The 26,140-nt window shown below is 41.2% G+C and overlaps 3 protein-coding genes across 3 annotated transcripts in view; 2 read left to right on the top strand and 1 right to left on the bottom strand.

The window, feature by feature from the left end:
• pargl (poly (ADP-ribose) glycohydrolase, like) overlaps positions 1-21,787 on the top strand; it is a 119,667-nt gene extending 97,880 nt beyond the window's left edge. Inside the window, exon 17 of the transcript XR_011309183.1 lies at positions 21,767-21,787. The gene's annotated coding sequence lies outside the window, so the exon portion shown is untranslated. The remainder of the gene's footprint in view (positions 1-21,766) is intronic.
• On the bottom strand, positions 229-15,138 carry gnsb (glucosamine (N-acetyl)-6-sulfatase (Sanfilippo disease IIID), b). The gene is made up of 13 exons (XM_069673395.1): positions 14,836-15,138; positions 12,482-12,541; positions 10,149-10,352; positions 8,026-8,091; positions 7,840-7,938; positions 6,011-6,178; positions 5,837-5,919; positions 4,835-4,953; positions 4,632-4,735; positions 4,418-4,519; positions 4,226-4,336; positions 2,883-2,993; positions 229-2,794 (listed from the first exon to the last, which is right to left on the bottom strand). The coding sequence occupies exons 1-13, from the start codon at positions 15,019-15,021 to the stop codon at positions 2,645-2,647; spliced, it is 1,563 nt and encodes a 520-aa protein (XP_069529496.1). The 5' UTR covers positions 15,022-15,138; the 3' UTR covers positions 229-2,644.
• polm (polymerase (DNA directed), mu) lies at positions 16,269-20,755 on the top strand. Its single transcript, XM_069673415.1, has 11 exons — positions 16,269-16,764; positions 16,878-17,052; positions 17,133-17,231; positions 17,338-17,508; positions 17,589-17,660; positions 18,310-18,430; positions 18,508-18,640; positions 19,465-19,567; positions 19,662-20,027; positions 20,102-20,185; positions 20,265-20,755. The coding sequence occupies exons 1-11, from the start codon at positions 16,574-16,576 to the stop codon at positions 20,349-20,351; spliced, it is 1,602 nt and encodes a 533-aa protein (XP_069529516.1). The 5' UTR covers positions 16,269-16,573; the 3' UTR covers positions 20,352-20,755.
• Positions 21,788-26,140: the final 4,353 nt, after the last annotated feature.

The following is a 26,140-nucleotide window of genomic DNA, read 5'->3' as shown; positions in this document are numbered from 1 at the left end:
ATATACTGTGTACTTCTCACTCACACATCAGCAAAGTAATTATGTAGATAGAGCCAGGCGCTAGTTAGCGTAGCATAAAGACAAGTCATGGTGAAACAGTCTGGCTCTACCCCAAGGTTACAAAATCTGCCTTGGAGTACTGATAAACACTTTTACAGATTAAATTTGTGCAAGAACTAACATGTCAACACAAGTTAATGTCAGTTTAATAATTCAAAAACAAGCAGATTAAAATGCATCGTTTGATTTATTTATAATCAGTTTCATCACAGTGCAAAATACATTCACATTTAAAAAGGCACGGGAGCCTGGTCAGTGCAAAAACAAGGCACACAGGATTAAAGCGTTCATTTCAAATGTTACCACGTGAAATTTCCCTTAATGGATTTCCAACTATTCAAAAGAAAACATCCACACATCTCAGAAGTATCACAGCACTTTTTGTTCCGTCTTCCACTTCAAAAGGCTCCTAACAAATGTTCTCATTAACCCTCGGTGTAAAATATTGTAATAAACATCAGGGTTAAAATCTGTGGCACAAAGTTGGAGCATAATTGGACACATCAGATGGTGTCATTAAAAAGGATGATTGGTCTTTTATTAGAAGTGCTGCAGAGATTTAAAAAAAAAAGATGAGCACAAGTTAAATAAGTGTTTCAGAAATTAGAGCTGTACTCTACATCACCTTCAAGAAATAGTTCCATATTTTGGGAAACATTGTTGAGAGCAAGATAAGAAGCTTGATGCCAGTCTGAATGGTGGATAGAGCCAGTAGCTAGTTAGCTTAGCATGGAGACCAAACAGTTGGAAACAGCTAGCCTGGCTCTGTCCAAAGGCAACAAAATTTGCCTCGAGAAGCTTTAAAGTTTGAACATGAACCCACTTCAGCTTTTTTACTTAATTTGTTGAAAAACAACATCAAAATAACAAGTTGCTCTTTTTCTGGGGGTTTTGTGCCAAACTTTCTTGCCAAAAACCAGCAGAGACTCCAGAGAGTCACTGAATACAGCCAAGAAGTAGTTACAGCAAACTGTAAGACAAAATGTGCTGATTAGTGAGCCTCAGAGGTGCTGGAAGTTTAACTGCGCCAGGTTGGCTGTTTCCCCATTTTTCCCACAATTTGTTTGTGCTAAGCTAAGCTAATTTTTGGCTCTTAATGGCATTACAGCGAACAGACAGACATTAAAATGGTATCATTCTTCTCTTCTGACTCGTGGCAAAAAGTGTTTTTCCCCCACATATTGAACTATTCCTTTGGAGATGATGTCATTAATGACAGCTACAGTGTACCAGCAAACCTTTGGTTGTGTAAGAACAAATAACATGTTGTGTTCTTGTGATCACTAAAATGTCACATGGTTAGTGAACCTTGAACATTGTGAGGAACAAAAGTGAAGTTTATAGTGCAGTTTATATGCAGAGTCACTACAGAATGACAGACTTCAGATCTGCACAACATGAACTGGGCAGGTAGTTTAAAGGAAAATAATAGACGTTTTGAAAGTATGAAATATTTGAGCACAGCTCAGAAGAAATGTTCACAGTAGACATTTGATTCGTCAAAGCAGGAAAAGAACAGCCGTTACTTACGACATCAAAGAAAAAGTTCATTTTGGGAAATATTTCTAATTGCCTTCTTCTGAGTTTTCACAAAAACATGTTAAGGGGTTGAGTACTGGACTATTGCCTAGTTGGGACTTGTTAGCAACAAGAGGAACCTTCAGGAAGTTAGCAGTCCCAACACAGAAACAGTCTGGTACAGAAACATGAGGCTATGTGTGAATACGTGGGCTATTTTGCAAGTTAAGCTAACTCGCTCCGTGCTGTAGCTTCACATTTAACAACCCACAGAAGAGTGGTGTCAATCGAATATTCCTCTTAGCCAAAAAGTAATCCAAAAATGTTCAACTTGCTGTGCTGTTAGCAGCAAAACTAGAAACATCAGAAAGCGTTTCTATGCTAATTTAAGCTATCACATTACTGACTAAAGCTACATATCTAATGGGCAGACATTTGAGAGTGATATTAACTCTCAGCTAGAATGTACATACGCACATCCACTAAAATGTTGAACTGTTTTTTTACACTTCAATAAGTCCTTAGAGCAGAAACGGTCTTTATGCTAATTTAAGCTAACTGCCTTCATGCTCTAGCTAACCGACAGACATGACTGTGATATCAATCTTCTCATCTAACTCTCTGCCAGAAAGTAAATCAGCATATTCCCCAAAATGTTGAAGTATTCTGTTATGCCTTAATAAGTCATAACAGGACATTACTGTGCTATGAGCAGCAGAATTAAGCACAGCAGAAAGTCTTTATGCTAATTTAAGCTAACCGCCTCCATGCTCCAGATAGACATTCATCGTATTTCCCAAAATGTTTAACTTTTCTTTTAACAATGGCTCTGTTCTATTCAAGTGTCCCAGTAAACCATGACGTTGTGACAGTGAGCCAGCATGCACAATACCAGGACCCTGAAACTGAAGCAGCTAAATAGAATCCAGCCATCGTGCCTTCTCTTGATTCACACCTGTGCTTTTCCTGCAGAGACGAGTCAAAATGTGACAGTAGGAAATATTGTAATGGAAACAGTCAGACAAACCAACTCCGCCCTCCATGACCTGGTCTGTGTTTGCCGTCTTCACTTGATGTTTCTGCAGCTGTCGCCCTCACAGGACTGCAGCTTTATGAGCCGCTGGTTCATGGCCTGCAGGACGGTTGGATCCACCTTCTTCACGATGTTCTCCAGCTGGTGGGGGTCTGACGTCAGGTTATACACTTCTACAAAGGACTGAAGACACAAAGAAGAACAGACACTGAGCTTCTACATCTGTTTTCACACAACAACTCACACATTTAACCAACATATCAGGCTGTACCTCGCTGTCTGCAAACTCGCAGTATTGCATGTTGTTTTTGCTGTCGATGGTTCTGACGCAGGCGTAGGTGTTGTTGTAGGCGTCTTCACACACACAGTCCGGGAAGCATTGCTGAAGGAGATTAAATGGTGATTTTATTAGGTTACTCATAACCTGTAAAACTGAGTTTTGACCTTAAGTGACACCAGAGAGCGAGGCATTTACAAGCAGGTTTATATTCTTTATCTTGTTGTGAGGATGCGACACAGCCCTGCTGACTGCAGAAGATACTATGTGGTGCATGTGGGTGCATGCACGCTATTAAAGATTAAGGAATGCATTTCACTCCTCATAAAACAGTTTACAAAGCCAGCGTTTGGAATGCCGTCAAACATCAGTAGTAAATTTATTTACTTGAGTACTCTACTTATGTTTTCTGCAACTTTAGGCAGCTTTGGTTACTGTGCTGATGAAGATGATTAATACAATGAAATATCAACAAACAAATAATGACTTATAATACTGGATTTGGCTGCTCAGCAGTTTATAAAACAATTAAAGCCAATCATCACTAACTTTAACACACAATATGATAAATATTCTGAGATGCGTCAGCAGGCGATCAAAACGCTGGAAGCTGCCATTTGTGTAATTAGCAAGTTAGCTAACGTAACAGCTAATAAATTCTTGCACTGAAAGCTGTCATTTCATTGGCTAGAAATGTGAAGCCTGCTTTTGTGTAACTTTGTCTGAAATAAAGGACTTCTTGTTTCAAATCTTTTCATTTAGTGTTAGTGTTAGTTACGTCTCCTCTCGCCGTTCCTCCTCTACTCTGCTACTCGGGAACAGAACGCTGCAGGAGCCCCATTTGTCAACTGAGCTGTCAATCATGAGGCCACACCCCCTTTTTATAGCATCAAATAACTAATTAAAAGTAAACTTGTCAGACAAATTAACACTTGGACATAAATCAGCATGATAAGAACTAACTATAATTACAGAAACCATGTTTTTGACGTGTATTTTGATTTTATAGTTTGACTCATGTCCCATCTGTTAACATGGAGGAGGCGGGCTTTATGAGCTATACTGCAGCCAGTCAGCAGGGGGCGATAGAGAGGGTTTGGCTTCACTTTGAGGGAGCTGTCATGTCGTCCATCTTTTTGTACAGTCTATAATCCATTCCCCTGAACACTTAAACATCATGTGATGTGACAGAAAGCTCTGAAACAGCAGCTGATTAAGCCTCATTTTGAGATGCTTCTCAATAAATAACTTGAGCTCTTATTTACTATCAAAATATTCTGGCTAATCAATAGTCAATCTTATTATTAGCACAGTCTTTTTTTGTGACAGATACTCACAGAAAGTCCGGGTCCTAGTTTGGGACAAGCGGGATCTGTTTCTGGATCTCCCTCTCCGGTGTATTCAACGAGGAAAAATGGCCGAGCAGTGCCGTTACGCAGAGACGGAGCCTAATAAACAGAAAGTCTGAAGTTAATTTTCAAGATTAAAGAGATAAAAACATTTATTAAGACATTAAAAGACCAGCTGACCATCTGAGACAGGAAAGACTGTCCGTCCACGTTCACAGTAGACAGGTTGACACTTGCTATGTCCAGTATGGTGGGAGCCAGGTCGATGTTTAACACTGGAGCCTGAAGGCAACATAAAGATCAAACTGAAACAAACATTACAGCCACTTTTCTGCATTTTAAAACAGATACAAGCAGAAATGATGTGTGTTTATAACAGGAGGGTTTATGTGACCTTCAGCGTCTGGTTTGGTTTGATGCCAGGACCCCGGACCATGAGCGGCACCCTGATGTCGAATTCATACAGCTGCCTCTTATCAATGGGCAGAGAGAACTGACCTGGAACAGAGCAGAGAGGTGGTTACTGTCAGGTAGTTGACTGTATTGAATCATGTTAGGAGGAGCAGAGGAGGGTCTGTGGTCGGAGCGTGCTCAGACCTGTGTGGTATCCGTTGTCCGAGGTGTAGAAGATGTAGGTGTTGTCCAGTTCCTTTAAACTGTCAAGCTTCTTCACCAGCTTGTCCACCATGTCGTCCACAGAAAGCAGGGTCTGCCACCTGCAGGAGACGCCATCATTTAAAAACATGTCTTATTTTAAAGAGGGATTCCTGAGTTTCCAAACCCGGGATGAATTGTTTCTACATATTTTGGGGTCTAAATGACTAAAAGAAGTTTTGTTAGTGGATCCTGCAGATTGCCTCAGCCAGCAGCTGCAAATCCGTCTGTAATCGCTGAAACCTAATCCTGCTCCTGATCAAAGTACGTCCACTAAAAGTTCTTGTTTTTTCCGCTGACAGGCTCAGATTGTGTCTGACAACATTACAGAAAGAATCCCTGTGTTTTAAACCAGAGACAGATGTTACATCGCTCTCTTCAGAGCCACCAGACTCCATTCACAAAAACAGTAATTTTACCTCATAGAATAAAGGAGTTGCTGGTCTACTGCTTCCTCGATCGGTCAGTTTGTTTGTGCTTTTGTTTGACTGTGATGTCTTAGATAGTAAGTTCAGAGGCAACACAATGTTTGTGTAAGTGTAACACACAATAAGAAAAAAAAACAGAACGATCAAGGCAGCTGTCGACGAGCAACTCCCGTGTTCTGTATGGTAGAATTAGTGTTTTTGTCAGTGGGGTCTGGTGACTTTGAAGACAAGGATTTGAAAGCTGTTTCAAATATCCGGTGGTGGAGAGTAACTTATAACATTAACTCAACTGTACTTTAACTTGAGTAGATATCTGAATGCAGGACTTTTATTTTGAAAGGAGCATTTTTACACTGTAAAGTAGTAAAAGATTTGAGAGAAACAAAGTCAATAGAAATCTTTAAAATCAAGACAACTTAAGTCTAAAATATAAAGTTACACCATTATAGATTCAAACATAACTTTTCGGTCTTTCAGCCTTTAATTTGAAAATCGGTGACAACTTTAGCAGTCGTACCTTTTCCTGAACGCATCATCCAGGTAGGTGAGGGAGCTATTTGGCATGGGACTGACAGGCTGACGCAGCAGCCAGTGTTTGTCCTGAGGCACACAGACGTTAACAGATTTATTAGAAACACTATTAAAAAACTGTCTTTAAATTAACTATTGTTCGATGTTGACTTGAACACACCTTTCCTAGTTTGTCAAAGCTCCCGTCTCGGGGGGCTTTAACGCTGCCGAACTCTTTCTGGTACTGCGGCGCTGCCGTCCAGGGCGAGTGAGGGGCCGGAGGAGACAGCATGAGGAAGAAGGGATGCTGAGGACTTCTGTCATCCAGGAAGTGAAGGGACCGGTTCGTCTGGGCGCAGGAATAAACAAACACTGAGTACACAACATTTGACATTTGATTGTAAAACACAGATGTGCAGATAAAGAGACAAAACAACAGTGTCTTTGTTTGTCAGAAACAGGATCAGATATCAGGAGACTCGTTCCATGTTAATGACTGTGAGAGAAAACTGGATGGTGCTGCGTTTGCTGCATCTGTGCGTCATTATCACCGCAGGATGTGTAACAACATCTGGTCAACGCTGCTAAATACCTTCTATTAGATGTGAGTAATGCTCACAGACCGACACTCTGCAGAGTGACTAACTACACGGTTGGTTTTGTTCGGCTGTTTAAGCAGATTTTCCTTTTTTTCTGCTCTTTAAAAAACATTTTTGTTTACGTAATTGTTTTATATTTGTTCTCCTTTATCTTTGTTCTTATTTCTCTCAATTAAAGTGCTCATGCTGCAAAACCAACTGACTCAATGACACTCATTTACCTAAAGATGGCGCTGTAACAATCAAGAATATGTTTTAGTCTTGGTTTGGCTTAAAGTTGTAAATTCTTTCGTTTTAGTGTCTTAATTCATCTGCGTGCTCTTCTCCAGAGACTTTTGGAAATGTTTGAAACTTGTTCTCAGTTTTCCTGAAATCCTATTTGTGACGTATTTGTGAGAAACCATCAGGCCAATCTTTTACAAACATTTTCAGCATCTTCTACAGACTGCCCAACTTACATTATCCCTAAAACTTTGTTACTTTGATCCGTTTTAAAATAATTCATTTTTAAAACTTCCAAAAACTTTTAAAAACTAAAACTTGGCTCAGGTAATCTCCAGGAATTTAAGCATCCGTTGTTTATAAACTCAGTCAGAGATGTTTTGTGTCGGTCTTTTTCTCGTCTTGGCGCCATAGTTGGATGCTACTTTCTGTTGGACACATTATTAGCGCAGCAGCAGTTAGCTCCTGTGACCCTTTGAAAGTCACAACCAGTCTTATTGTTTGTTTTCCTTCCTGTAAATCTTCACCACGAGCATGATGGGAAATAATTAGGATAATTAAGACTTTGTTAAGACTTCAGGTTAAGTTTAGGCCAAGTTTTAGTCTTTGCTTTTCCTTTTTTTGTAGTTTAAGTTTCTTTAATTTGTCGCCAACTTTATGGAAGTGCAATCCTAAATCAAAGGAGTGCTCGTTTAGGACTTTGTTACTGTCTTTGCTGCTGATAAAAGTACAAACATTTTGCAGTTCAGCCAAAACTGCAGGTGACAGGAGAAAGTTCCCACGTCTCATAAACTTCATTGAAAGCAGAACACACGGACAGCTGGGTAAGCAGAATGACTCGTGGGTCACCTGATGAGGATGACACAGCAGCAGCAGCAGCAGCAGCAGCATGACGACCATAAAGCGGAGGACGATACACATTTAAAAAGACAGAGATAACAGAACGTCTTCACTTTAAATCTCAGATACAGTAAGAGCCTATTTTCTTACATGTGTATGACACCATGTTGCTGATGATTAACCTTTCACCCTGCCGACACAGACGACTTACTCAACATTTAAAAATTCCATGACAGCAGCTGATTCAGACCGTCTGGAGGTGAACACGTCTGCCTATAAATCCTTACATAAAAGCCCCTATAGATGTCCTGATGCACGAAACACTGCTGATCACACACGAGTTACTCACTATGAGGTCTGTGAGGTAGTCCTTCTCATAACTGTCCCCGTGCTTCTCCTCCTTCCCGTTCACTGACAGTGTGTAGTTGTAGTACTGGGAGTTCCCCACCTGAAAGCACAAAGTAAAAGCAGTGAGAGGTTTTTCTAATTAAAGTGGTTGTGTGTGTTGAAGTGTGTGTGTGTGTGTAAGACTCACCAGTGCGTGCCACTGGTCCCAGCCAGGTGGAACATGTCCGACGTCTCCTCCGTCTTTCTTCCCATACTGAAGGCAGAAAAATAAACATTTACACATTTCAGTTTAACAAGACCAAAAGTTGTTTAAGCTTTAAAACCTTTATCGGCTGATTCCAATCACTTGCTAATCATGCTACCTGTTGTTTTAGCCATGCTAGCTGCTAGGGACCACTGAACAGACTTTACAACTGTTGAATGTATTGTAAGGACACTTATCACCTCGAGTGGATAAACTATAGTAACTTCAGTGACCTCACTTTTGTTTTAAAGCCACCACAAGGTTTCCATTTCTGTCTGAAGTGACATTAAATATCTTAATTTGAGTTTGTTCAATACTTTGCAAACACTGTAAAACAAGATGTTTACATTGTAAACCTGCTAAACGAGCGCATGTTAGCACTGTTACTGTGAGTAAGCATGTGGTGTCAGCTTTTAGCTCATAGGATGGCTATATTACAGAGCTGCCAATGTCGGCAATCAGCTGCAGTCTGACGACAATATTTCTCCTCGGCGAACATGTCGGGTGTGTCCGGTGGAGCCAGCGTTTAGCGATAAACCACTTCCAGCCAAGCCATCCTCCTCCCTGCGCTGCATCGTTTACCGTCCAGTCAGCAGCTCGAGAAGCGACCGTGTGTTCAGATCAAAGGTAAATTCTCCCTCCAGATGTGTCTGCTAAATAAACGCTGTCATCTCTCGGTTCGTCCCATCCCCCGGAGGAGCGCCCGTTCATCTGTCTGTGCTGAGTCTCAGTCTCACTGTAAACAGGAAGTTACACAGAGGCTGCACTCTGGCTTACTGCAGCGGGATGAAGCCCAAACAGAAACAGATTCTCTTGTGATCGACTTTAATTAACGGCTCTTCAGTTTGCTGAAAGAACAACATCATGATGCAGATTAGGAACAACATGAAGCTTTGTCAGGTCTGTCCTCAAGAGGAGAAGAAAACGACTTTAACATGAGACGGAGGGCAGAGCCATCATTTATGATGCATTCAAGGAAGTCGGGAAATCTAATCGTTGAATGGCTTTAGTGACACGGCATCAAGGAGATTTGTTAAAGTTAAATCTTTGATCTAGAACAGATTGTTAGCTGTTAGCTGTTAGCATGATGTCTGTTTATAGAGATGAATAAGAAGCTAAATCGTCGTCAGATGAAGCTGATGGGAGCCGTGATGTCATTAAAGCAGACCGCTTTCCGCCTGCTTTTGCTCTCCATGTGGATTGTTTTTCCTGCATACGCCGCAGCCTGCTGATACGTGATTGGTCAATACTACTCGGACTACAAATGTACTACAAACAGAAACCAGAACACTTCCTGTTCTGAAATCCAGTCGGGCTTCAGATTCTTCACGCACAAGGACTGTCAATGTCCTGGTTGTAAACGTATTAACAGACTGACTGACACTTCTGTTACGTGTGGTCAGTTCACCTTTTGTTGCTCCTCTCGCTCGCTCTCTGTCCCTGTGTCTCTGATTCTCCCTCCCTCCTTCTGCCTGCTGCGCACCTGAGTGCAGTGAGCGCTCAGGGAGGGGGAGGAGATGTAGGGGTGCAGGGAGAGCAGAGTAGGGGAAGGCAGGCACAGGTGGTGAAGAGGCCGTAACACTTTGCTGTTAATTCTGCAGCAGCATTTCTACTCTTGTAAAAAGTCCCTTTGATGGGAGATTCTACGCTTGAATTTCTTCCTTTCAGAAGAGAAAGACATCTAAAGTAGCCTGCAAGCTAAAAACAAGAATAACATGTCCGCATGGGTCAGAATATTCCATCTTTTGGTTACATTACACATCAAGGGGAAAGTTTGTTCTGAAGTTTACATACTAACTGCAACTTTTTGTCCCCAGCAGTCAGAATAATGTCTTAAATACACATCTTTGCTTTATCATTAAGTATTGCTTTCCTAATCTCTGAGGGGATTCTTCAATCACATGTCAAAAAATAGGAAGTGTAGTCATGTGACAAAGGTGTTCATCACGCTCCCTTTGCTCCAAATCACTTCATTTTCCCCTTTTCTAGAGTACATACTGCTAAAGAACGTACCATGCATGCAGTATGCATGAAAGTCAGACAAACAGTTTTAAATGTGTTCAGACCTGGTTGAGATATTTCCCAGCGAAGAACGTCTGGTACTTCTGTTTGTTGAGGTAGAGGGGGAAGGCCTCGGACTCTGGCCCTTTCTGCCACAGAACGCTGGAGCAGTTCCCAGACACGGAGTTGTTCCTCACCTCGTGGTTGTGGGGGTACTGACCGGTGAAAATGCTGCTCCTGCTGGGGCAGCACAGCGGCGAGACTGTGTACTTCGCAGGAGGAGGAAGCGAGAGCGGCGAGAAGACGAGAATAGAGGAAGAGAAGGGGAGAGAAGACATGAGGAAAGAGAAGCATGACACAGGAGGAGGATGTGATCAGTTTCACCATGTTAGAGCGATGTGAAATCAAAGGTGGGTGCACATGACACAAGTTAAAGTCATCCATTCAAAGTCCCACTTTATATACACACAGTTAGCTAGTTTAGTTCGAGGATATATCTGAGGCTACGTCCACTCTTATCCGTTTTCATTTGAAACTGTAGCTTTGTTTACATCCAGCTTCCACACTTTCTCTGGTGTTTAGGAGCCACTAACACAGAGACTTTAAAACACTGCTGACCCCCCTGTTTGACCCCCCTGTTTTAAAGTGTAAAGAGAACATGAATAACTAATTACAGGCGCTGCTGATCTGTTTTCTATCTGCTGTTTTGCAGTTAAATTCTGCATTTTATAATGCAGCTAATGCACAGGAGACAAGCTGCATGAGTCCTGTATCCAGCGCCGCTTTCAGCCCTAAATGGAGGCTGCTCTTTTGCCTTCTTTGTCCTCAGACCGGCCTAGAGGAATGTTAGACACAGCTCCTTTCCAGAGGCTGTGAGACTGTTAAAGAGGGGGTATAACGCTGTTCACATTTAAAGTCATATATATAATGTTACAATGTTGGACGTTCAGACTAAACGTGGGTGAAGTTTCAGATCTGTAGGTTAAAGTATGTTGCAGTAATCTCCAGGTTTCTCAGCTCAGTCTGCAGGGTGCTCCAGGTTTCACAGTTTTTTCTACACACTGCACTTTGTGATGTCACAAAGGCTTCGGAGAGCTGGCCAATCAGAAGAAAGCAAGCTTGTAGGGGCGGGTTTTCTTAAAGGGACAGAGCTGACTGAGTGGTTTCAGGCAGAGGCTGTATAAGGGCGTGCACAGAGCGCCAGTGTGAGAAACATGAGGAGTTTTTTTTAACTGTAAATGATGCTAAGCTACTGCACAGCTATCACAGAGCGAAATATGAAGCTTGAATTTTGCTTAATACCAGCCCTTTAAAAACTACAAAACACTGCTGTATGCTGGGAAATATCTTTTTAATCATTGCTGCTACTTGTTTTTTAATTCTGCTGTTTGTTTTTTTGCTGTGCGATTTGTATTTATTGTTTCACACAGAGTTTTGTGTTTTCTCCTCAGAGTCCAAAGTTTTTATGACTGTTGTATATTATTGTTTCTTTTAAACCCAGATCTGAGTCCCTAATTTCCCTTTCATGTGCAACCATGTTCTGGAAAGACTAAAGATCTTTGAATCTGTTGAGTTAAATTATCAAACGGTGCTAAAACACTGGACTGGGTCGTTTTAAAACGTTTGTTTTCTGACTATTGTTTGTTTTCCTTTACTGGACTGTGAAAGTTCTGGAGACAGGGGGGTGACATGCAGCAAAGGGTCGAGGGCTGGAGTCGAACTTAAGGGACTCACAATCTACCAGGTGAGCTAACAGGGCACCTGCACAAGCTTTCACCATCTTGTGCAGTATTACCTTTCACTACTGTCATGCACAACATTTAACATCATGCATTCATCATCAAGTTTGTTTTATTACTTCCTGTCATCTTTGCCGATGCATCATTTTTACTTCGCTGTCGTACTCTTGTTAATAACTTATCGCACTTTAATTGTTGCTCTATCAGGCCCCGGCTCTTTGCATTAACCCTTTTACACTTCACATTTGGCTTACACTTAAGTTGTTTCTTTTGTATTCTTCTGACTTTTTGTCCTGTAATTTTAGAGAAATCTGGCCCTAGAATTTCCTTCAAGATGAAGAAAGTCAATTTCAGTTTCAGTTTTCTGTGAAATAAAACCTCAGGTTTTAAATAGATGTTTGAAATGAAACCACGTGAGAAAAAGAGAGGAAATCACCGAGCTGACACCTCACAGACATCTGACACATGTGACAAAAGGCCTGACAGTCAAAAGATCGACAACAACTGACTTTATATTTGGATATTTGGTGTTTTCTATAAAGCTCTGAAACCTGACAGGAACCATAGCTTCATAGCAGATAAATACAGTGGAGTGAAATGTCTGTTACAGGCTCTGAACGTGGGGAAGTACAGCACAGTACGAGTAAAAAAGTACTCACAGCATTGACAAAAGTCGCTCCTGCGTCTCCTATGAGAGCTTTCGTCTTCTTCATCGGGGTCTGCAGGAAAAACAAGAACAGAAAAGTGAAACCCGACATGCAAACGTCAGACGAGACAAATCAGACGTCCTTAATGCAAAGATTTATTTATAACTTATTGAGCTCGACTATGAGAGGCAGAATGAGCTCGTTAGCTGAGACGCGTTGCCTCCTCAGGCTGCAATCTGCTCCTGATGATGTCGATTATACTTTCAATAAAAGTGTGCATTTGTTTTCACAGCACCAACAGTCACACACCGCTGATTTCACACATCGAGCTCTGCTGGTTCGGAGTTGTTATGAGGAACTCCTTGTTTGATACATTAGTAATAAGTAACGACCTCACAGTGCAAAAACAGACGTGCAGAAAAAGTGCAATAACTGATGTGCAGAGTTTTCTTAGAGACAAGAGCACCTCTGTTTTTATGTTTTCTACAGCGTCTCTGTTTAGATTTTAAAAGTGCATTTCTTATATAGTGTGTACTTTATATTCTTTATTTAACTTTAGCTTATTCTGACGCTCTTCTCTCTTCTATATTTTATATTGTGTAAAGCTGACTCTCGGAGCAGCGCACACACGTTCTAATGTACCCGTACTGTCCTGTTCCTGTGCAAATGTCAATAAAGATCTGTTCTATTTTCGTACTTCCTTTTTTGTTATTGCACGAATGATCTGGACTTAATACTATAACTTGGTAACAAATGCAATTAGTCAATACATTCATTGATTTTTTAAGCAGAAAGGTGAAATATTTTGTTTCTCCAGCTGCTGAAATAAGAAGATTAACTGCTGTTCTTTGTTATTTCTGACAGCTTATTGATCTTTTTAAGGTTTCGATTGCTTCGTTTTGAGCCTCTGCTCTGGTCAGTTTAATAACTGGTCACATGTTTTAGATACATTTCTCAACAATGAACTGATAACTTGAGAAAATAAGCAGCAGATTGATTGCTGATGAAAATAGTCATTAGTTGCAGTGTGTTTAGGTTGTAAAATGTTGGAAAATAGTGGAAAGTACCTTCAAAAAACACAACTTGATTTATTGAAGTATCTTATTTAGTCTAAAAAAGAGCCCAACACAGAACGATGTTTAGTTTACTACCTTATAAGAAAAATAAAATCACCAAATCTACTGGATTTTTGTTGTTTCGGCTTGAAAATTACTCCCAACGATAAACCGATTTTCAATATGGCCACTGATTTATTTCCCGTTGATCGACAAATCAAAGGTGATTTTATTATATTTATTTAGGCGATTTAAATATGTATAAAAGGTCACAAAAAGTGTGACTTCAAATATTTTTTTTTTTGACAGAACATCCTGAAGGAAATATGTTTATAATCATTTAAAACGTATTTTAAAAAGCAGGAAATCTTCACAATCAAGAGGCAGGAACCAGAGAGGTTCAGCTTCTTTGCTTTTTCCTTTTAATAAATGATACAAACATTAAATCTATTATCAAACGTGTATTTTATTTAGCTTAATTATTGTATATATTGTTTTGGTTTTAAGCCATTCTTGCAGCTCTGGTCCGGACTGAAATATCGACGCGTTGCCATAAAACTTTACACACATATTCATGACCCACAGAGGATGAATTCTGCTGACTTTGGTGATATTCTGACTTTCCTTCAGCATAAACCACTTTGTCTTATGACCTAATAACTCCAAAACTATCCCACCAGCAACAACTGTACTTTGGCTTAAGTGCTAATTAGCACATTTTAACACACATTCTTCAAGTACAGCCTCACAGAGGAGCTAGTAAGGCTGGTGAGTCTTGTTTTCTACTTCCTGTGTTCACTTTATTTACTGTTTATCCCTTTAATTTAATGTATTCTTTATTTATGGTGTGTTTCCTCCCGTCTTTTATTTCCTTTACCTTTGTTTATGTCCTATTTTACCCGCTCTGTCTCTCGTGCTAATTTCAACCCTGTGGATCAATAAAGTGTTAAATTACCTTTAAATAGTTGCAGATTTTCACAGCTAAATTATTATATTATTATATTATATAAACTTTTCAGTTGTAGATTAAAATAAAAAATGCTCCATTCATTTACAGCTGACAGCACACAATATCAAAGGGTGATCTTAAAACATCTGTTTCAACATAATGCGGATTAAGGTAATAAAACACCATAAAATATGATAAGGTGACTCTAAACTTAATTCAAGATGCCTATAACACACTGTCAAAACTCACAGGTGTACACCTTAAAGGTAGAAGAATAAAAAGTGAATTTGACGTCACTTTAAGCACACAGGTCTATATATTGTAGTTATTATAAAGTGGTTTCCGGAAGTCGTCCAACTCACCAAACCCCCCAGCTGCACATCCTGATCGTCGGCGAGGATGAGGATGATGTTGCTCGGTTTGGCACTTTTTAGTTCCGCACACCTGACGCAGCAGGTGAGCAGCGTGAGGAGCGCGAGGGCTCCTGCTGCTGGGTGTCCTATCTGTCGGGTTCCTGTCGCTCCAGCTCCACTCCTCAGACCTGCCATTAGACGTCCACCACCACGACCACAGCACCGGGCCTCCTGCTGATCCAACACCGACGCTGCTGATCCGAGGCTGGGTTTCGTTTCCTGCTCGGAGGGGACGTGTTGTTGAATGAGCGCGTGCAGGCTGGACAGACACACGGGGAGCTTCGGAGTTTGAGGAAGTGGAGTCAAGTGTTGGTGGTCATATGATCAGGCTGACTGTGGGAGGAGTGACGACCGAGAACAAACTGTACAGCGTGAACTTTATACAACTTTTACACAACTCACCAGGTTTCTTCACTTTCCTGCCCTAAAGAATGCATAAGACGTTAAAATGTACGGTCACAACAGTCTAATTTAATACCACACACACACACGACAGATTTTTAAACAATAAAAGCAAAATAAAATAATGAGTTATTAGATCAAAAATATGTAATATAATCAGAATAATGAGATAGAAGGTCAAAATTTAAAATACTAAGTCAAAACATTAAGTTAATAAATCAAAATTCTGAGAAAGAAAGTAAAAAAAATAGGTGGTCAGGAAGTGAAAAAGAAAATAAGCTCTTGGGAAGAAAAATATAACAGTCTAAAACTTCAATTTGTAATTTATACATTTGAATTATTTAATTAAAAACAACAATTATGAGAAATATGTCATAGATTTTTAAACACATGACCTAAGTCAATATTGTCAGAAGCTCAATTAACATATGTAAGAAAAAATTAAGCCTGTTAGATGACATTTTAAATATATAAAGTCATGGAAAAGATGAGTTAATAAGTCGTAATTATGGGATTGATATAAGTAAAATTGTGAAGATGACAAATTTTGACTAGCTACAAAAAATTACATTAAAAAATGTAATAAGGCAGTTGTACATTTTAAATTATTAAAAACAAAATACATTGTTTTGATAGTAGTTTAAAAAATAAATAAAAATAAACCAACATTTTTGAGATAATCATTTTTACTATCTAGTAAAGTCTATTTTAGTAAAAAATTACAAATAAATCATATTGTTAAAAATTCTTAATTAAAAGTAAATAAAAATGATTATATGATAAGGTTGCATTAAAAAATTAGAATAGCCATGATTTATTTATGTTTTTATCGTTCCCAACATTTGTTAAGTATTTTTTCTTTATTTTTTCCATACCAGGCAGCCTGAGTGTACAGCGCATGTTTCCAGTCGGAGTTATTTTGGTAACGCGCAGGTGCAGCCGGCGCCGGAACACAGCTGCATCCGGTGGTACACTTTCACAGAAGTTTGCTGCTTAAAGAGACTTTTTTTTCTCTACTCTACCTCAGAAAATGAAGTGCGTTACGGTAGACACCTTAACTTAACGGATACGTAGCATTTGAAGAACAATTGTAGCTTTTTTAATGATAAATAGCTTTATTAAATCAAGCTAGCTGTTAAGAAGTAAACAGCTAATTCCAGAATTAGCCCAAAACAAATCAAGTATTTAGTTTTTTCATACAATCCATGGAGATTTCATGCTTGTATGCTTTATTACAAGCGTATTATACGATGGTGTAAGGTCTTATTAAACCATAGAGTGAAACATGGTGCCATTAAAGAGAAGAAAAGTCGTCTCCTCTCATACTGGGAGTACTGGGGCTGACAGCAGTGGAGATAAAGTAAAGTTCCCGGAGGTTATTTTGTTCCTGTTGGAAAGAAAAATGGGAGCCAGTCGAAGATCTTTCCTCTCTCAGCTCGGCCAAAAGAAAGGATTTCAGGTGGAGGAGATGTTCAGGTAAGAGCACCTTTAATTAAGTTTAATTAAATGTTAAGTGACATAAAACAACATCATCTCCTTAAGAGGTGCCTCAGCCTGTGTATTACTCGCTGAATCCTGTCTTTCCACAGTGAGAGTGTCACACACGTTATATCTGAGAACAACTCTGCTGCGGAGGTCAGGACGTGGCTCGACTCACAGGTCAGAGGTCAAACATCTTCTGCTCACCTCCTGGACATCAGCTGGTACACAGAGAGCATGCGAGCAGGACATCCTGTGCAAATACTGGACAGACATGAACTTCAGGTACATTTTATTTTAGTAAATCCTGGCTGTGTATTTCGAGTTGTAGTTGTTGGTCTTGTTAATCACTGTGTGCCTTACAGGAGGAGCAGATTAATAAAGAGGAGGTGGCGGTGTTCTCTGTACCGAGCTACGCCTGTCAGAGGAGGACCACTCTGGAGAACCACAACACAGTCCTCACTGTTCGTCCCCCAAACAAACAGATCTCAAATATTATTACTTAAACATAAAATTAACATCTTGGTTGTCTTAAACTGACAAAGTCTGAGGTTGTATTTTCTGTCTCAGGACGCTCTGTCGCTTCTCGCTGAAAATGCCGAGCTCAGCGACGAGGAAGGACGAGGGGTCGCGTTTCGACGAGCCGCCGCCATCTTGAAGTCTCTCCCTGAAACAGTGACGAGCATGACGCAGCTCAGAGGGCTTCCCTGCCTCGGGGATCACTCGCTCAGAGTCATCAAAGTCAGTCACTAAAGCTTTCTAACCCTTCTTCACACTCAAACAAGATCTGATGATGCACTTTTTATTCTCTATTCTCGTAGGACATTTTGGAGAACGGAGCTTCAAGTGAAGTTGAATCTACAAAGAGCTCTGAGCGATATAAAGCCCTGAAGGTACGTTTGATGATCTGTCACGGTGCTCCAAACTCCCTAAGACGATCTGAAGGGTCGCTCGATAATTAAACGGATCAGAGACAAAATAAAAAGTGCTCATATACAGATTTTTCTTAATGTTTTTGTTTTTGTCTCAGTAAGTTCTGCAAAATGTTCCATCATCTGCATGCTCCTTTTCAAGGTTTTATTTGCAGATCCATTCCAGTGTCGCCATTTTTATTCTAGTTGTGCTTCTTAGAGTTTTACAATTTGAGATTCATTTGGAAACAACTCATAGAAGCTTTAAATCCTAACATATGCAACTACCATCTCATGATATGTTGTTCTTCAACTTGTTAATCACTGGACAGATTAGTAATAAAACTACAAGTAAGAGTTAAAGTTAATCTTACAGGAGAAGTCTGATCAGTTGTTTGAGCATCTTGTTTTCCCTTTAGCTCCCCCTAGTGGCCACAGTCAGACAGTGAGTTGTGTTGAATCAATCAGGTGATGTTCTGTATTTTCTACAAACCCACGAAAAAGACCAAAAACAACAGTGAATGTATTAACTGACAACTCTGATATGTTACATATGCTTTATATTAATCCACCACAGAAAATAGTCCCTAACAGATGTGATGTTTCCTCTGTGCGTTCGTCTGTGTTTTAGGTTCTAACAGGTATTTTTGGAGTCGGAGCAAAAACAGCCGACAGATGGATCCGAGACGGGATACACGACCTTCGACAGTTACAGGATTCAGGACAAACACTCAATCGAGCTCAACAGGCAGGTGTGTGTCTCTTATCTCGTGTGTTTGTACTGTATTTGATAAAACTCCCAATGAATGAATATGTTTTTATCTTTCAGGTCTGGAGCACTACGACGACCTGAACCAGCCGGTCACTAAAGCAGAGGCTGACGCCATCGGAGAGATTGTGGAGAAAGCTGTTTTGTCTGTGTTACCGGGGGCACAGATGACTCTGATTGGAGGGTTCAGAAGGTAAATCGCCAACATTCAATGTATCCAATGACTGTTCAGGACACATTTAGACATTTGTTTTAGTTTTCTAAAATCTTCTTGAGACAAAGTTGCTTCTGCTACTTGTGCCTCTGCTTTCCCTCAAAAAACATTTCGGCTAGGAAGAGTGGATGTAACTGCAAACTGACAGGTTCAAGGACCAATCACTTCAACAAGTGATAAAAACATGTGGATCAGAGGAAACTAATTTATGTCTTTAAAACGAACACCGTCTTTAAGGCGGACGTAAGATGATAATTTCAGCCCTGTCGTCTGAGCTTTGCGGCAGCCGGATTCAGCGTCAAATTCTTCTGGCTAAATCTCTGATACAGGTCAGGTTACTTTGTACCTGTATGTACACGTGGTTACAGTGAGTCAGCCTCCTTTAACACACACAATCAACAGCACAAGACAAATGTTGTTTACATGTTACAAAGTGCTCAAGACTAACAGGGTAACCATGAGTAACAACAAGATAAATGAAAACGAGAGATGAACAGTTCAGTTTGGAAATATCTGATTATTTGACAGTAAAATTTACTGGACGTTAAAACGTAACTCCCAGGGTGCACTCTGCGCATGTGTAGCGAACTATTTATTCATTTATTTATTTAAAACCTGATTTCTTCAAAACAAAGCTGAAACAAGTAAAAGTGGTTGAGAGGACATAAATATAAAGCAGTATTTATGTTGAGTAACATACAGAGTATTGTTTAAACATTAGGAAACACACAGCAGGAAGCAGCAGATCATCCCTTTTGTAATCTATAAAACAGTTAAATGTAAACCTCTGAAACCGTCTCCAGGGGGAAGCAGACCGGCCATGACGTTGACTTCCTGATAACTCACCCAGAGGAGGGCAGAGAGGTGGGACTGATGCCCAAGCTGGTCTCCTGTTTGGAAGCACAGGTGAGTCCTGCCTTATTGTTTCGAAGATGCTTTTCATAGTTTTGAATTTTAAAAATCCTGGTTCAGCTCTCATGATGTGTTCCTGCCTCTCCAGGGTTTCCTGTTGTACCAGAAAACCACGAGAAACTCTTACCTGGAGTCTAAAGACGGTCCTGGTCGGCCGTCCTCCAACATGGACCGCTTCGAGAGGTGCTTCTCTGTCTTTAAACTGGACGAGGAGAAAGAAACACACGAGAGAACTCTTAATGGAGCCCACACAGAGGCAGATCCACAGTCACATCCACCCGCTGTGAGTCAGAGCCAAACTGGTCAGCAAAGAGCGTCTGATGAAGATGAAGGCGAAGTGGAAAAGAAGACAAAACCTGCGGGACACAGACGCTGGCGAGCTGTGAGGGTGGACCTCGTCGTCTCTCCGATCAGCCAGTTTGCGTTCGCTCTGCTGGGCTGGACCGGATCCAAGGTGAGCTTTCATAAACGTCCTCATTGTTTGACTGACTTTAAATAAAACTCACGCTGACTGCATGTCCTCTGTAGTTGTTTGAGAGAGAGCTGCGGCGGTGGGCGGGGCACGAGAAGGCCATGTCTCTCAGCAGCCACGCTCTGTTTGACAGCAAACAGGTGAGAACGCACACCTTCAACTCTTCTGTCTTTTTTTTCCTGCTAAAGAAGTAAGATGTCATTTTCTTTGTTCTTACAGAGTCGGTATCTGAGAGCGACGTCAGAGGAGGAGATATTTGCTCATCTTGGGCTGGAGTTCATTCCTCCGTCGGAGAGAAACGCCTGATCAGAGCTGCTGCAGGAGGGACAAGCGAGGAAACACGGTACCACAGGGAGGCGGAGGGGAGGGCGACATAGCTTCTGCTAACAGTCATATTTAAATGATTACAGGAGGGCTGCGTTGGTGTGGGTATGTGGCTTCAGGTACCACAGGTGTCCCAGCTTTTGAATCGTTGTTGACCCCTTGAAACTGAGACTTCTGAAACACTGTATGTACGGGTTAAACCCTTTAAAGCTGTTCTCACAAAAAGTTACTGAACGGAGGATTTACTGCAAATCTGTTTTATCAAATTATATGGCCTCGCTTTTAAGATGATTTTACCAAAAACACGGAGTTAATACTGTGATGTTGCTGCTACCTCCACAACACGCGTGCCTGTAAGAGGAGGATTATTTTATCTGCTGATCTGTTCTTACACTGCTGATATTTAACATTAAATTATGTTTAGATTTAAGCTTCAGTCTGGTAATTTCCTTTTTAATGTGAACAAATCCCATGAAAAGACACAGATGTGAACCTCAAGGGGGCGCTAGAGGAAGAGTCAGAGGACACATCTTCTGGGGAACAAGATGTGTTAATAAAAGTTTATTTCAAAGTCCACAAAAACAAGCGTTTTGAGACGTTTCAGTCTGGACCCGACATCGGCTCCAAACATCTGACTGTGTTTAAAGTGACTCTGGACATTTAGAATGATTTAATAATAATAATGATAACTTACATATATAAAGCAGCTTTCACGGAACCCATGGCCGCTTTACAGAGTAAATATCGAACAGACAACAGAACAAAACAAGCAAACAAATGAGGCAGAAAGAGGTTCATTAAAGTAGCACTGAAAACAGGGGAAGGCGGTGAGTTATAGTCCAAAGGCCGAGACTGACCAGCTGTCTGTCGGTAAACAAATCCAAGGTGTGGAGAGGCAGTCAGCAGGCATCCGAGGCACTCTGGTGTCGAATAAAAATCCTTTATTATAACATGGATCAAGTCAGCGCGTCTCGACTCAGCAGAGTCTTCGTCAGGACATGAAGGCCGCGGGGAACAGATGGGTGTTTTTGTAAATGTCCAGGGAGGCAGCGTTGCAGATCTCTGCAGGCAGAGAGTTCCAGAGAGGGGGGGCCGCGACACTGAAGGCTCGGGCCCCAACAGTTTGGAGGCGAGGGTAAGGGATGGAGAGCCGGCCTGAACCTCCGGGATGGGGTGTAGGGATGGCAGGCGAGGGAATGTAGAGACTTGCAGGTGAGGAGGAGGATTTTATCCCCTTCCTCTACCCGACACACACCTTTACCTTGTGTCCTTGGCGTGTTGGAGCCCTCATGTGTCCTTGGCGTGTTTGAGCCCTCATGTGTCCTTTGCATGTTGGAGCCCTCAGGTGTCCCTGCATGTTGGAGCCCTCAGGTGTCCCTGCATGTTGGAGCCCTCAGGTGTCCTTGGCGTGTTGGAGCCCTCAGGTGTCCCTGCATGTTGGAGCCCTCAGGTGTCCTTGGCGTGTTGGAGCCCTCAGGTGTCCTTGGCGTGTTGGAGCCCTCAGGTGTCCTTGGCGTGTTGGAGCCCTCAGGTGGGCTCAGTCTGCAGCAGAACAGCTTCTTGTGTCGGTCTGAAGCAGATATTCACGCTGATGGAAAGTTCAATGACTGTAGTGTTCGTGTTAGTTACGTCTCTTCTCGCCGTTCCTCCTCTACTCTGCTACTCGGGAACAGAACGCTGCAGGAGCCCCATTTGTCAACAGAGCTGTCAATCATGAGGTCACACCCCCTTTTTATAGCATCAAAAAACTAATTAAAAGTGTCAGAAAAATGAACACTGTGACATAAATCAGCAGGATAAGAACTAACTATAACGACAGAAACAGAGACAGTCAGAGTGTGATTGGATTAAATCAGCTGTGATTCACGTTCAAAGAGAGACGGTCTGATCCAATCAGAGAAGAAGAGAGCTGCACTGTAAAACATACAGAAACGAGCTTCATCAGGAGCTTCAGATAAGATTTGACTTCACTCGTATAAAAACAACAGACGTGTAAATGTGAAGAGTATCAGGAGCAAATTCTGACTCGTGCAGAATAAAACACAAAGACTACGACAGAAGAAAAATGAAATGTATATAAAAGATATAAAAGAAACGGCTTCATACAGGTTGACATGTTTAGCTGTGTTCTTTTGTGTAAGAGGAGCGTTTCCTCACACACACCTGGGACCCAGTGACCTGTTTCCTTTAACGTCCTCATCACCTTATCTGTACGTTCACTCAGATGAAAACCACAGAGAGAGAGAGCGAGACCACCAGATACCAAGAAGTGAACTTAAAGAAAGATGTGCTTTACATGAGTGCTTACATTTCCTGCTCCTTTACTTTTCTGCTCTGCCGCCTTTCAGAGGGAAATATTCCACTTTTCACTGCACATTCTTCGTCCTGGATTCAGATTCACTTTTAAAAAACAACTCGTTAAAGATTAAATTAAGTGTTTTCCAGCCGTTTGACTTGGAAACTCTTACAAAAAATATTTCCCTTTCGTTGAAGCCTCTGTTAAATGTCAGATGTTTATAGTTCATTTCCACCAAAAATACCCAGAACCATTAGTACCAGGTACTGCTTGTTTTAGGTTCCTTTTATGTTCTCCTTTTTAAATGTCTGCTGACATTTTAAAATATGACGGCAGTTTAACATTTGGATTTTGCATGCGACTGTTCCACAATGACACCATGTAAAGCAACTCTGCATGAACAGGGACAGGACTTTCATGTCAGTCCATCTTTTCTGATGTGTGGAAGCACAAAACGAACAAACCACAGACGGAACATGACAGCTCCCTCAAAGTGAGTCCAAACTCTCTCTATCGCCCCCTGCTGACTGGCTGCAGTATAGCTCATAAAGCCCGCCTCCTCCATGTTAACAGATGGGACATGAGTCAAAGTATAAAATCAAAACACACGTCAAATACATTTTTCTCCAACATGGTTTCTGTCATTATAGTTAGTTCTTATCATGCTGATTTATGTCCAAGAGTTCATTTTTCTGACACGTTTACTTTTAATTAGTTATTTGATGCTGTAAAAAGGGGGTGTGGCCTCATGATTGACAGCTCTGTTGACAAATGGGGCTCCTGCAGCGTCCTGTTCCCGAGTAGCAGAGTAGAGGAGGAACGGCGAGATATGTATGGCCATTGGAACAACTTGTTTGTAGCTGCAGGTTTTCAAACCTGAACAATCAGGAGTTTTCCCGTCAAAGTCTCAGTACTTTTGGAAAATATTTACCCAGTCGCAGGGACTTGATTTAGACTCTGGTGGAAACTGAGATCCTCCAACAGTTCCTGCTGGCTGTGGAAGGTTCCTGCAGAGATATATAACTAATCAGTAGCCCTTTAGCGCCGTCACGAAGCTCCGCCTTTAACATTTTACACTGCGCACAAGCAGTGCTGGCGTAACGCCGCCTCAGTGTGTAACACAAAGTTTACACAGCGGTCCGGCGTTGTGGAAGCAAATGTGTGCGAGGTATAAGCTAACAGCGCTTGTTTCACAAACACACACACACGGCGCTGTTCTGTCCTGCAGGCTCCGCTGTCTACGCAGACGCAGTTTCGCCTGTCGATGCCGACGATTTGTGTTTTACATAGAAGACGACTACGTCCAACCACAGAGACGCTCGGCCTGAACATGATCCACTGTTTTACAAAGAACCAAAACATTAAAAGAAAAATTATAAAAATATCAGGAATTTCTTCATCAGAACTTTATTTTTTTTCGACTCTTTCCCATTTATAATTCTCCCCCCTCGTATTTATCTGGAGAGGCCCGACCCCTCTGTCTAAACTGTATTTAGAGTGCAGCACCAGCACTTTCACTGCGGATACTTTCACTACATTAATCTGAAGATTCTTTAGTCTTTGAGTGGAGTTTAAATGCAGCTCTGCCTCCTGTCATGTGGTGTTTTAACATGGACCTGCATGCTTCTTCTACTCTCGTAATAAGTCCTTCAACTGTTGTGTTCTTGGCCTGCATGCTATATATATATATACACATATATGTAACAGTCAGAGATCCTCCTGTAGAGCCGAGGACAGGCCGGACTCTGCAGATACATTTCCCGTGTGTGAGTGTGAAGTCGGGGCGTTTCCTTCACCTCTTCCTAACAGCCTCATTAACCTCTAAATACCAGTTTAACATCAAAGGCCGCGTCCGAGCTCGCACCTCCGTCTGCTCTCACATCCAGGCTTTGTGACATGTGCGCACTTCGCCTCCTCTATCATCTATAACATCTATTTTTTTACAGTTCAGACAGTTTAGCTGAATGAAACCTAAACACAACACTGCACACAGGGAGGCTCGTGTAAGGGGAAAGCAATAACAAAAGACGGGTTTATGTTCTGTTTCTGAATAATCACCATCGACACGTGACTGTTTCTGACACCGAATGTGTGAAGCAAAAGTTTGTGAAGGAGCCACGAGGAGTCTGCGAGTCTGGACTCCTGTGAGAACAGAGAGGACAGAGGATGTAGTTTGTGTAAATGTAAATTCATTTAACTGCAGTGTAGCCGCAGCTCTTCCTCCGTACCTGCGCCGGGACTTATTTACCACACAAGCTGCTCCTCAAACGTTCAGTTTGATTCAGAAGCTGCAGCACTTTTCTTTTGATGGTTTAAAGTCTTAAAAATACAAAATAAGTCAGTAAAGAAAGATAAAAACAAAATGTGTAAACAGATCTGTGTAAAACTACAGCTTTATAATCACTTAAATAAAATATCTGGTGCTCAGCTTAAAATAAGACTCCCTTTTCAAAATAAAAGCTTTGTCTTATTTTGAAACTTCTTCAGATTTAATTGTTTAACTTAACTTTCTGTATAAAAGCATCCTCATTATATTTGCCGCACCGTTTGCACGCTGCAATATTTTTATAATGTCTACAAAAGTTATCTATTTATGTAAATTAATTAAAGTTTTATTCATATTTGACTCTTTTACTCTGAAATCCAGCCACTTCCTTGTTTCTTCACAGCCTTTAAATGCGCCGAGACATCACAAATCAATCAGACTTTACTGGTATGAAACACAACAGGCTTTACATGAAGAGAAAATGAATTAAAACAGGATAATCACCTCCACCTCACAGTCCATGCACAGGGTGACAAGTAAAGGACTCGAGGAAACAGGAAGTGACGAACTGAGGAGACGTGGGCGGATACAAACGTTAAAAGACAGCAAAATAAGACGATGCATTAAAATCAACAAAACAGACCAAAATGTTAATAAATAAATAAAGTTACACAAGATAAAATAAAATGTAATTAAAAGACACACGGGCCTCATACGTCTAAGATATTTAAGATATTTATATTTAATGTTGAGCTTGTTGAGTATATTTCTCTTTAAGTTCAGTGAGAGGGACATCATCCTTTTATGTGAAACCTGCCTAAAGAGCTGATCGTGTTATTTGAGTGTACCGGCCCTTTAAACGGCCGAGCTGTGTCTACATCTGTTCTTGTCTGTTGTCTTTCTGCATTTATTTAAAGGAACAGTTTGTACGTGAACACAGATTGTATTATGGCCTCTATGTGTGTGTGTGTGTGTGTGTGTGTGTGTCTGTGCTCCTCTGCTGTCTGTCTGTGGGGTAACGGCCTCCCGCTGAGCTCGTCTTTGATTGGCTCCATTCAGACTCTTTCATCTCTAATGGGCCTGTTTGCTGCTCTGTTATGGACACAAACACACCTCTCACCCCCCCGGGACTCTGACAGCAGACACACACACACACACACATGTCCCAACATGGTCGTTCTCAGGTCTCTGCATAGAAGAGCTAATATC

This window comes from Semicossyphus pulcher, unplaced genomic scaffold (assembly GCF_022749685.1).
Source record: "Semicossyphus pulcher isolate SPU_LCO1_2020_fin unplaced genomic scaffold, fSemPul1.0.p SCAF_22, whole genome shotgun sequence".
Lineage (NCBI taxonomy): Eukaryota > Metazoa > Chordata > Actinopteri > Labriformes > Labridae > Semicossyphus > Semicossyphus pulcher.
This window is presented reverse-complemented; position numbering and strand designations above follow the sequence as displayed.

Coding starts and splice junctions, on each gene's coding strand:
- polm (XM_069673415.1), top strand. CDS start 16,574: ATGGTGCCATTAAAGAGAAGAAAAGTCGTCTCCTCTCATACTGGGAGT. Junction 18,641..19,464: donor CTGATTGGAGGGTTCAGAAG/GTAAATCGCCAA, acceptor AACCGTCTCCAG/GGGGAAGCAGACCGGCCATG. Junction 20,186..20,264: donor CTCTGTTTGACAGCAAACAG/GTGAGAACGCAC, acceptor TTGTTCTTACAG/AGTCGGTATCTGAGAGCGAC.
- gnsb (XM_069673395.1), bottom strand. CDS start 15,021: ATGGCAGGTCTGAGGAGTGGAGCTGGAGCGACAGGAACCCGACAGATA. Junction 12,542..14,835: donor ATGTGCAGCTGGGGGGTTTG/GTGAGTTGGACG, acceptor TTTTTCCTGCAG/ACCCCGATGAAGAAGACGAA. Junction 4,520..4,631: donor AACCAAACCAGACGCTGAAG/GTCACATAAACC, acceptor TGTTGCCTTCAG/GCTCCAGTGTTAAACATCGA.